The sequence below is a fragment of the Natator depressus genome, chromosome 2 (genome assembly GCF_965152275.1).
Source record: "Natator depressus isolate rNatDep1 chromosome 2, rNatDep2.hap1, whole genome shotgun sequence".
In the NCBI taxonomy this organism is placed as follows: domain Eukaryota; kingdom Metazoa; phylum Chordata; order Testudines; family Cheloniidae; genus Natator; species Natator depressus.
Genome location: NC_134235.1, coordinates 614,399 through 626,493, shown reverse-complemented (window position 1 = coordinate 626,493; position 12,095 = coordinate 614,399). Strand labels below are relative to the sequence as shown.

General features: G+C 54.2%; 1 protein-coding gene across 17 annotated transcripts in view; it reads left to right on the top strand.

The window, feature by feature from the left end:
* SCRIB (scribble planar cell polarity protein) overlaps positions 1-12,095 on the top strand; it is a 232,708-nt gene that overhangs the window by 81,842 nt on the left and 138,771 nt on the right. For all 17 annotated transcript variants that reach the window (XM_074943613.1, XM_074943609.1, XM_074943619.1 and 14 more), the window contains exons 19-20: positions 6,331-6,645; positions 7,291-7,371. In XM_074943613.1, the coding sequence (XP_074799714.1) occupies positions 6,331-6,645; positions 7,291-7,371 (396 nt within the window). The remainder of the gene's footprint in view (positions 1-6,330; positions 6,646-7,290; positions 7,372-12,095) is intronic.

The following is a 12,095-nucleotide window of genomic DNA, read 5'->3' as shown; positions in this document are numbered from 1 at the left end:
AAAGTCTGCTTTTCTGAAGTCCAGGGTCCGTATTCTGCTGCTCTCCTTTCTTCCCTGTGTCAGGATCCTGAACTCAACCATCTCATGGTCACTGCCTTCCAGGTTCCCATCCGCTTTTGCTTCCCCTACTAATTCTTCCCTGTTTGTGAGCAGCAGGTCAAGAAGAGCTCTGCCCCTAGTTGGTTCCTCCAGCACTTGCACCAGGAAATTGTCCGCTACCCTTTCCAAAAACTTCCTGGATTGTCTGTGCACCGCTGTATTGCTCTCCCAGCAGATATCAGGGTGATTGATGTCTAGATTCTTAAAAGGAATCCTTCGTCTCCATCTGCTAGTGCAGGATCTGGTTCCCTTATCGGATCTTAGCACAGTCTTAGCGGCTCTGATGGGACCTTCATTCAATCCTCTGGCATCCTGCCTCTTTCCTCTCTATGACAAAAACCAGGGCCTGTGATCTAGTAACTTCTGTTAGTTACCGGAAGAAAGCCTCGTCCACCTCATCCCCTGGTCTGGTGGTCTATAGCAGACTCCCACCACGACATCACTCTTGTTGCTCACACTTCTAAACTTAATCCAGAGACTCTCAAGTTTTTCTGCAGTTTCATACCAGATCTCTGAGTAGTCATACTGCTCTCTTACATACAGTGCAACTCCCCCAGCTTTTCTGCCCTGCCTGTCCTTCCTGAACAGTTCATATCCACCCATGACAGTACTCCAGGCATGTGAGTTATCCCACCAAGTCTTTGTTATTCCAGTTACATCATAATTCCTTGACGGTGCCAGGACTTCAAGTTCTCCCTGCTTGTTTCCCAGGCTTCGTGCATTTGTGTATAGGCACTTAAGATAACTCGCTGATCGCCCCTCTTTCTCAGTATGAGGCAGGAGTCCTCCCCTCTTGCGCTCTTCTGCTTGTGCTTCCTCCCGGTATCCCACTTCCCCACTTACCTGAGGGCTTTGGTCTCCTTCCCCCGGTGAACCTAGTTTAAAGCCCTCCTCACTAGGTTAGCCAGCCTGCTTGCGAAGATACTCTTCCCTCTCTTCGTTAGGTGGAGCCCATCTCTGCCTAGCACTCCTCCTTGGAACACCATCTCATGGTCAAAGAATCCAAAGCCTTCTCTCCGACACCACCTTCGTAGCCATTCGTTGACTTCCACGATTCAACAGTCTCTACCCAGGCCTTTTGCTTCCACGGGGAGAATGGACGAAAACACCACTTGCGCCTCAAAGTCCTTTATCCTTCTTCCCAGAGCCACGTAGTCTGCAGTGGTCCACTCAAGGTCATTCTTGGCAGTATCATTGGTGCCCTCGTGGAGAAGCGGGAAAGGGTAGCAATCCGAGGGCTTGATGAATCTCGGCAGTCTCTCCGTCACATCGTGAATCCTAGCTCCTGGCAAGCAGCAGACTTCTCGGTTTTCCTCGTCAGTCCCCCTTAGGAGGGAGTCCCCGACCACCACCACCCACCTACTTCTCTTGGGAGTGGTGGCCATGAAACCCCCATCCCTGGGACAGTGCATTTCATGCTTTCCAATCGGTGGAGTCTCCTTCTTGTCCTTTCCCTCAGATGTATCATCTAGTCCACTCTCCGCAGTAGTACCTGTGGAGAGAACATGCAAACGGTTGCTCACCGGTATATGCATTGCTGGTACGTGGACGCTCCTCTTTCTTCTTCTGGAGGTCACATGCTGCCAGATTTCTTCACCATCCTCCTGTCCCCCCTGCGTAGCCTGCTCTGATTCTTCAGAATGTTGTGCCCGTAGAAGCATATCCTGACGTCTGTCCAGGAAATCTTCAGTTTCTCTTATGCAACGCAGGGTCGATACCTGTTGCTCCAGACCCTGAACTTCTCTTCCAATATGGAGACCAGCTTGCACTTCATACAAAGTCGCTTCTGTCCTGTGGAAGAAAGACAAACATGGCACATCCAGTGCAGGTCACAACAGCTGAACGCTCCCCATCCATATTACCGTCCTTCTACGAGCTTCCTCAGGAGTTGTAGTAACTACTTAGTGAAGCCGGCAAGATGAAAGCCTCAGTGGGCTCTCCCCAGGCAAACTCCCAGGCAAACTCCCTCTGTTCGCCGCTTAGCTAGTTCGCAGCTGATTGACCTTTTATAACAGTCAGTCACTTTCTGCTTCCTTGCCCTCTTCCCTGAATGTGGGAAGAGGGGTCCGGTACAAGACCAGCTAATCCCCAGAGACCTTGCGACCACTGCCTAGCATGCTGACAAAAAGTGATTCATTGTTTTCTCGTACTCCACCTTTGGTCTGTATCCCTCTGGGTCTGACTACACTGAAATCACGGGAAGTGATTACAGCTTATGGAGACATAGCCAAGCTGAATTTAATGTAGCTTGCTTGGGTAGTGGAGCAGTGAAGATGCGACAGTGTACATGGCAGTGTGGGCTGTACAAGCCCATCCACACCCCCGGGTCATTACTTGTGGGGCTAGCCCACACTCAAGTGCACATGCCACAGCTTTGCTGCAGTGTCCAAGCTAGCTAGATGAACCCTAACTCAGGTGTGTTCACAGGAGCTGCGGTCACATCCCGTGAATGCGTGCAGACATACCCTTACCCTGGAAGCTCTGTGGGGCAGGGACTGTGTTTTTGTTCTGTGTTTGTACAGCACCTAGTGCAGTGGGGTCCTGGTTCATCACGGGGACTCTGAGGGGTTCTGATAGTAGATAATAATAATACCCATTACCCCTCCCTCCTCAAAAAATCTTTAAAAACTGCTGAGTCCTGCAGGATTCAACTCCCATGAGTAGCCAGCTTCTGAAGCATGAATGGACCAGTGCAAGGAGCAAATGGTACATCACTGAATTGGGAGGAATGGCAGTCAGCATTCAGGCCAGAGAAATAATACAAGGTGTCTGTAACAAGAGCTCAACTCCCTATTCATGCACTGCTTATGGTCCCCACATGTTCCCTGTCCTACTGAGTGCAGCCAGCAACTTGGTAGCATTTATGGGAATGGCATCATTCTGCTTGCACAGTCCAGTCTTGCTCACTACCCACCGTGGGCACTGAATGAAGCAGGGATCATGTAGAAAAAATACTGTGTGATCCATGGAATGAAAGACTGGATCATGCTGCTGTCACAGGGCAAGCTTAATTCTGGCATTTCCTAACTGATCAGTGCCGGGTTTTTCAATCTTAATAATATTATTTAAATTAATCGTTCCATAGATTTGAAGGCCAGAACTAGTCTGACCTCCTATATGACACAGGCCATTAAATTTCATCCAGTTGTTCCTGTACTGAGCCAATTACTTTTGTTTGACTAAAGCATCTTTGAGAATGGCATCCTGTCTGGATCCAGAGACATCCAGAGATGGAGAGTCACCTTGGCAGAGAAATTTCATCATATTTAACTCTTTGATAGACAGAACGCCACACAGGGCATGTCTACTCTGCACAGTCAGCCTGGGTGTTGGCATGCAGATTTGAGCTCTCGGGTTAGCCTGGCCCACATATGAGTACTCCCACAGCAAAGCCCTACCCACATTACTGTGTCTTCAGTGTTTCTGCATGCTCCTGTATGTGTTGGGGGACACTCCCATGGGTTTTTGTGCGGAGATGCTCTAGGATTCTTTCCCAATCAATTGTGTCAGTTGCAGAAGAACTTGTCTGTTCCTTGGGAGAACTTGTGGGAAGGGCATTGGAGGCCTATCAGCACTCAAGTGAATTTGCCTGCAGCCTCACTGCAAAGTGCATGAGTTCCAGTTTGGGTTTTAACCCAAACACTCAGCCATTCAAGCAAGCACTGGTTCAAAGAAGCACATTTGAGAGTTTAGTGTGTGGATGGTTTGGGCACAAACCTGTAGGACCACAGACTAAGAATACAGCGTAGACATACCCATAGGCTTAGGACTCCTGAGTTCTGTTTCTGGCGCTGGAAGGGGAGCGTAGTCTATTTGTTAGAGCAGAAGACTGAGGGTTATTGACTCCTCAGTGCTATTAGTTACTGTTGCTTTACATTTACATAGTACTCATTCATCTGTGTATCTCAAAGCAAAGGTGAGTATGTATGTGTAGCCCCATTTTAGAGATAGCATAGCCAAGCCCATAGGATTGGCATATACTTTCTGAAAGGCAGGTGGGACTTGGATCTGCCCGATCAGAAACCTGGGTTCTGCTCCCAGCTCAGCCCCTTAGTTAGTTGCGCTGTAAAGGGTGGGGAATGACACTTGGCTGTGCACAAGGGTAGGCCTAGCTCAGTAATAAAGGCTGTGGTGGGAAGAGACTTATTAAGGTCAGTCAGTGGAAGTTGTGAGACTTGCACTCTGAGGCGCCTGGCTGCCAGCCCAGGCCCCTTTCCCTAGGCCAAAGAGCATTTTGATGTGAAATGAAGCAGCAGCAGCAACAGGAAGATCCTCCAGCTCCCTGCCTTGACCCCAAACCAACCAGTGTCCCCCGCACTGGACTAGCCACACTTCCCCTACAACTGTTCCCGAATCCCCCAGCACAATAAGGGCCATCTGTCTGAAGTCAGGGAGACAGAAGGAAGAAGCTGTGAGTTGCACCAGAATTTGGTGGCCACTCCCTGAAGGGAGGATAGCAAGATCTGTGACCCCCAAGTGACTTGCTGGGTATGTGAGAGAAGGGAGGTGGTGAGAGGACACAGGTGTCTCCTTCTGGGGCTCAGTTTGGTGTTGGCAGCCTGGCATTCTCTTAAGTGAATGGCAACAAGCTGTGCCATGCACCATGGAAGAGAGAGGGGATGGTGCAGGGTGTGTGTGGGGTGGCTCCCTTGGGGGAGCTCCCTAGGGAGTTGGAGTGTGTGGGGACGTTCCCTATGGGGTTGAGGTGTATGTGTGATAGTTCCCTGTGGAGTCAGTGTTTCGGGGGGGTTCCTTGTGGGGTTGATGTGGGGAAGGGGCTTCCTGTGGGGTTGGTGTGTGTGAGAGGTTCTGTGTATGGTTGCTGTGTGTGTGTGTGTGTGTGTGTGTGTGTAGGGGGGTTCCCTGTGGGGTTGGGTGTGTGTGGGGGGCTCCATGTGGGGTTGGGTGTGTGTGGGGGGCTCCATGTGGGGTGGGGTGTGTTTGGGGAGGGGGGTGTTCCCTGTGGGGTCGGTGTGTGCGTAGGGGGGCTCCCTGTGGGGTTGGTGTGTGTGTGTGTGGGGGGAGATATTCCCTGTGGGGTCGGTGTGTGTGTAGGGGGGCTTCCTGTGGGGTTGGTGTGTGTGGGGGGGAGATGTTCCCTGCAGGGTTGGTGTGTGTGTGTGTGGGGGGCTCCATGTGGGGTGGGGTGTGTGTGTGGGGGGGTTCCCTGTGGGGTCGGTGTGTGTGTGTGTGTGTGTGTGTGTGGAGGAGATGTTCCCTGCCGGGTTGGTATATGTGGGGGGGCTCCAAGGACAAGTGCAGAGTCCTGCACTTAGGACGGAAGAATCCCATGCACCGCTACAGACTAGCGACCGAACGGCTCGGCAGCAGTTCTGCAGAAAAGGACCTAGGGGTTACAGTGGACGAAAAGCCGGATATGAGTCAACAGTGTGTCCTTGTTGCCAAGAAGGCCAATGGCATTTTGGGATGTATATGTAGGGGTATTGCCAGCAGATCGAGGGACGTGATGGTTCCCCTCTATTCGACATTGGTGAGGCCTCACCTGGAGTACTGTGTCCAGTTTTGAGCCCCACACTACAAGAAGGATGTGGAAAAATTGGAAAACGTCCGGCGGAGGGCAACAAAAATGATTAGGGGACTGGAACACATGACTTATGAGGAGAGGCTGAGGGAACTGGGATTGTTTAGTCTGCGGAAGAGAAGAGTGAGGTGGGATTTGCTAGCTGCTTTCAACTACCTGAAAGGTGGTTCCAAAGAGGATGGCTCTAGACTGTTCTCAGTGATAGCAGATGACAGAACAAGGAGTAATGGTCTCAAGTTGCAGTGGATATTCGGAAAAACTTTTTCACTAGGAGGGTGGTGAAACACTGGAATGTGTTACCTAGGGAGGTGGTGGAATCTCCTTCCTTAGAGGTTTTTAAGGTCCGGCTTGACAAAGCCCTGACTGGGATGATTTAGTTGGGGATTGGTCCTGCTTTGAGCAGGGGGTTGGACTAGATGACTTCCTGAGGTCCCTTCCAACCCTGATATTCTATGATTCCATGATTCCATGTGAGGTGGTGTGTGTATGTGGGGGGGTTCCCTGTGGGGTCGGTGTGTGTGTGTGTGGGGGGGGGGCTCCATGTGGGGTGGGGTGTGTGGGGGGTTCCTTGTGGGGTCAGTGTATGTGGGGGCTCCCTGTTGGTGTGGGGGAGCTCCTTGTGAGTTTGGGGGGAGGGGTTGGGGACTCCTGTGGGCCAGTCTCCCACCTTGACCCCTGTCCCTTCTCAGGTGAACGGAGTGGCCCTGCACCGTGCGGAGCACCACGTGGCCGTGGAGGCGCTGCGTGGCTCAGGCAGCTCCGTCTCCATGACGGTTCTTCGGGAGCGGATGGTGGAGCCCGAGAACGCCATCACGGTTACACCGCTGCGCCCCGAGGATGATTACAGCCCACGAGAGCCACGGGGCGGCCTTCGCTTTCCAGAGCGACCTGAGGGGGCACCACCCACAGACAGATTCTCCACCTGCCTCATGCGCAATGAGAAGGGGCTGGGCTTCAGTATTGCTGGGGGCAAGGGCTCCACGCCCTACCGGGCGGGTGACACGGTGAGCCAGCAGGGGGGCTTTCGGGAGAGCACTGCCTGATGTCTGTGCAGGCTGGGGTCTCCCTACACTCCTGGGGGAGGGGAGCTCAGCCCCAGGGTCTGTGTACAGGGCAGGTGGGTACAGAGGGAGGGGGAGGTGTCTCCCTGCACTCCTAGGGGAGGGGAGCTTAGCCCCCATGTCACAGGGCAGGTGGGCACGGAGGGAGGGGAGCTCAGCCCCAGATCTCTGCAGGCCAGGGGACAGGTGGTGTTTCCCTGCACTTCTATGGGGGTGTCATTAGCTCTGTGCCAGGCAGAGGAGCTCAGGCGGGCAGGGGTGGGGCTGTCAGTGGTTGCCAGTGACATTCAGTCCTGGCTCCCTTTCCTCTCGGCTTGTGTATTCTGAGCTCCTGCTGAGTCAGGCTTTCCTGGAGCCAGAGGCTCCACACAGGGTTTGAGGGACTGAGGAGTCCAAGGGTGAGGTGTGGAGGGGCGAGGGTCAGAAGGGGGATGGGGAGTGAGGGTGTGGAGTGCTAGAGAGGGGCAGGGGGCTTTGGGCCCAGGTGGGAGGGTTTAGGACTCTGCCAGCTGCTGGAAAGGGGTCTGGATGTGGAGGTGCTCCGGTGATGGGGTTGGGGCTGCTCTGACCCCTGGGGCTCTATTTCAGGGGATCTTTATCTCGCGGATCGCAGAGGGTGGTGCGGCCCATCGGGACGGGACGCTGCACGTTGGAGACCGGGTCATCTCGGTGAGTGCTTGGGGCAGCCATGGGAGGGAGGTGTGGTGCTGGTGAGTCTCGCTGGAAGCCTGTCGTTTACTGTTTCTGTTCATAGGAGTTAGGAAAGCAGATCCCACTGTCCCTCCTCAGCCCCTCCTCCAGGGGTCTGTCTCCTTGTCACTTGACCTCTGGGCTCCTTTCCCAGCTCCTAGGGCTCTAGGGAGACCAGCAGCTCCTGCTCCTGCTGTCCCAGCTTTGACTGGCTCTTGGCAAGGCTGGTGCCCACCCTTCCACAGTGAAAGCTCGAACCACAAAACCTTGGTGAGTCCCTCCAGCAGCGCTGGCTGCACTGGGGAGTTGCGGACCCCTGGTGCTTCACTGGGTAGGTGGGGGCTGCTCCCCCCGTTGGGCTCTGCAAGGCAACACTGTGTGGGGTTGGGCAAGTCTTCCCCTTAGGGCCCTATGGGTGCTGCCCAGGGGACCAGTGACTCCTGCCAGTGTTGGTGGCAGTTGTTCCCTCCAGAAAGCCAGGGGGTCAGTGTAGGCTGTAGACGGAGAGGGGAGGGTTGTCAAGCCGAGTGTGGGGCCCAGGGTGGAACCCTTTTTCCTGGTCTCTGATTTGAAGCTTTGGTCCCCAGTTCCTGCTGCTGCTTGTGCCAGTGACACAGATCCCACCTCTGCCTCTAACCTTGTACCTCTCTGCTAATCTGTGTCACTTGTGCTCCTTCCCGCCCTCTTTCCCTGAGCTCGCATGCTGCCTCTGAGTGAACGGAAGCTCCTGCATCCTGGTGCTGGTGGTGGGTTTCTAGTCCGGCTGCTGTGGTAAGAGCAAGAGTTACCACAGAGCTGGTGCGGGTAAGCACTGATACAGCCTTGTCAGTGCTGGCTTCTGTCTGCTCTATCCCTGGGCCTGGGGTCTGCACTGTTTTCCCTTTCTCATGAAAACCCTTTGGAGCACTGGGCTGGGCCTGGCACCCTTTTTCCTCACAAGGGGCTTGGGTGGCCCAGCATCTCTCCCTCTGTTCCTCCCTCCGTCCCTCCCTCCCTGCTCCTCTTCTTCTAGGCCTTCCAAAATTGAGCCATGGCCTGGACAGCAGCTGATCCCTAGGAGCTGCCTAGACTAGCTAGAGCCCTGTGGGGTATCTCTGCATTCCGTGGTGGGAGGATTGTATAGCTGTAGCCACATGGCACCCAAGGCCAGATCCACATGGTACCGGTTGGCACCCTCTGCAGCGGGGTCAGAAAGACTCTCGAGCTGTTTGTCAGAGTGCAGTCTGCCTTCTCAGGGTGGGAAGATGAGGCCATTTCAGCGCTCCTCAGTGTCAGCAGTGTGGGTAGGCTGCCCCCTCAGACCGTTCTCTGCATGGATCAGGGCTTGTAGGAAGGGTATTTGGTTTCAGTGCATGCATAGGTCTTGCTGTCATCAATCATCTGAGTGTTCTTGGTCAGCGGCTGTCAACAGGGATATGTATACCCCTGTGGGTACGCAGAGGTCTTCAAAGGGGTACATCAGCTCATCTAGATATTTGCCTAGTTTTACAACAGGTGACATAAAAAGCAGTAGCGAAGTCAGTACCAAACTCAAATTTCATACAGACAATGGCTTGTTTTACTGCTCTATCGACTATACACTGAAATGTAAGTGTGATATTTATATTCTAGTTGTTTTATTTTATAATTGATATGGTAAAAATGAGAAAGTCAGCCATTGTTCAGTACTAGTGTGCTGGGACACTTTTGTATGCTTATGTTTGGTTCTGTAAGCAAGTAGATTTTAAGTGAGGTGAAACTTGGGGTCGGCAAGACAAATGAGACTCTGGCAAGGGGCGTGGTCACCTGGAAAGGTGGAGAGCCGCTGCTCTGGGTGACACGGTGCATGCGGTGTCATTGCTTGTATAGAGAAAGGACCCCCCTCTTCCTCCACTTGCACATCCCTGCTCGCGTGAGCCTATTGCCCATGCTTGAGCGTGCAGAGTAATAAGAGACTGTAGTGCTGAGCCTCAGAGTCCAGCACTTGGGGCCCTGGGGATGAGTGCAGTATCCATCCATAGACAGAGATCCTTTCCTCTTTCAGCCTGACCCCCGCTTTCCTAGTCTGGGCATTGCACAGAGCTCCCTGCCTCTTAGCAATGGCTTTTGCAGCCCATGGCCTCTCCAGCAGCTGTGTGTCTCCTGACGAGAGCTGCCACTATGCCTTTTACCCTCCTGCGGTGCAGGGTGGCTGTGTTGCTGTTAGGATGATATCTCCCCAAGGGAGCATCCAGTGGCCCTGTGGGCTGGGATTCGATCCCCACCTGCTAAGTGTCTTTAGACCCCTGGCATTCCTACTTCCTGACTGTTCGGTGGAGCTCTGTGATTTGGAGCCCGTGCAGAATGCCCAGGAGCCAGTGCCCCGTGATTCAGCTAGGTTGGCCCTGTGTGACTGCTGTGACTGTTTGAGTGGATGTTTCTAATTCTTCCTTGAAGGTTTGATGACTTGCTCTCAGCCTCCAAAATATGAGAATCCAGGTCAAAACGCAGCACCTTGGCCAGCGAGAGGCCCCATGTTAATTTGTTTCTTACAAAGATTTCAACTGGACAGCACCTGCCTGTCTTTACTGGGCTGGTTTTCGGTAGGTGACAGTCCTGGGCATGCACAAGTGTGAGTTTGTGACCATCTGCAGGGTCTGAATGAGGCAGTTGGGCAGATTTTGGCATGCTGCGGGCAGGAGACAGGCAGGCTGCCTCTGAGTGCTGCGGGCAGGCAGATGCCAGTACACGGCTCTGTGAGAAAGAGCAAGCACCCAGCGCCCATGGTGCCAGCTGGGGGTATCCGTTCTTAGGCCTTAGCTCCCACCAGTCCTAAAGGGCCTATATTTTCCTGAGAAAAGAAATACAGCGCAACTTCCTACTCTCATCCCTGTCCTCAAAACCTCCTTTGCACCCTTCTTCTGCGGGAGGCTCCCCCTGCCCTCTGCTGGGGGGGCTTTGAGTATGTGGATTGAGGGACCCAACCAAGGTCTTTTTCCAAACCTAACACCCCAAAAACACACCTGTGGTTGGCTACTAACCCTCCAGTCCTCACTCCTGTTCTGACCAGTCTTTCTCCTTCGTTGTGAATAATATCCTTGACCAATGGCTGTGTGTGTTAGAAGGAAACCAGAACCCTCTTGGAGCTGGAGGAGACAGGCCAGAGGAGATGGAATGAAGGGCAGAAGGCATATAGGAGTGGGAACAGAGGGCAGGGACCCCAGGTGGTGGTGGGTGGTACAGGATTGGGGACACAAGGCAGGGAGTGGGAGTGGGGGTGAACTAAGGAGGTACAGGATTGAGGATGGAGGGCAGGGAGCCCAGGAGGGGAAGGTACCAGACTGGGAACACAGGGCAGGGCCTTGGGCAGAGAGGGGTCCCTGGATTTTGGGGGTGGAGGCAGAGGGCAGTCAGTTAGCAGCAACGGAATTGGGGTGGAGCAGATGGTAGCGAACTATGCGGAAGTGAGAGGGCAGTGGCAGTTCTGTGCTTACACAGAGATGGAGATTGGGCTCCGGTCACTGGGAGATATAGCAGGGAGTCCATAGCCTCCCTGTGACACGGGACCACGTAGCCAGCTGCTTGCACAGAGGGCAGGTGGTAGCTCTCCCTTTCCCTGGGCACTGGGCAGCCTCGCCTGCTCTTACCGGCCCTGCTCTGTCTGGCCATGACAGGGCTGGGCTGAGGTTACAGAGGAAAACTTGCTCTGTGGGTGAGCACAGCACCCTGAGCTGCAGCCTGGGTCCAGAATGAAGAACAGTGCTCAGCAGGCCAAGGGCTGTTCACAAAGCCAGACCTCAGTCCAGGGAGCCTGTGCGGCTGCCGCAGGTGTCCCCGATGCAGCTGGTGGGTTTTGGCCCCCGGTGGCCCCCGGGAGCTAGTGGCTGGGTTTATTCTCCACCCCGCCAGAGCCTCTTGCTTTGTATGTGTTTGGGGTGGGTTCTCTCCCCGTCCCTGGTACTTAGTATAATCGGAAGGGTCTGCACCGAGAGGGCCCTCCTGGACTGCTCACTGTGAGGGCAGAGGGAGAGTCCCTCCCATCCATGTCTGTGCTGTGGTCAGGAGGAGAGCCCTGCACTTCCAGTGTTCCTCTTGATTGGGCTGGAAAATGGCTCCGGGGAGGAGGTGATGGGGTAGGTAATGGAGATGGGAGCCAGGGATGTCAGGAGGTGCCTCACCTCAGGCTTCTTTGGTATAAGCTCCTGTGGCTTGCAGGGGGGGAGTTTGCTCTCTGGAGTGGGTAGTGCCAGGTCTGGTGAGGATGAGGCTGGTTGTGAGCAGTGTCACCGGGATCCACATGTCCCACTGAGGCTTACTGGGAGGATGCTGCAGGCCCAGTCTGTGCATGGCTGGCTCTGGCTCGGAGCTCCTTTCTGGTGCAGAGCTGTGAATTAGCTGTAACATTTCCATCCGGCCCTTTGGAGCCCAGACCCTGCTTGTCCGAGACATTACAAGTCTCTGGCTTGTTTCAGAGCAGAGTTGTAGCCGTTTTGGTTCCCCAGGGCCCCTTGACAGGCTTTGCTCTGACAGACTGGAGGAAACATGGTGTTATTACACCTAGGAGGGCAGTACCCAGTGGTGATGGAGGGCCACCATGAGCCATCCTGAGGGGTGAGAAATGAGGCACCCCATGAGGACCAGCTCATCTCCCACTCTGCTCTCTGTGAGAGGCAGAGGCTCATCACTACACCCAGGGTGGCCTGGCATGTTCGGGCTCTGCCCTGGGGGAATGGCAGGACCAGCGG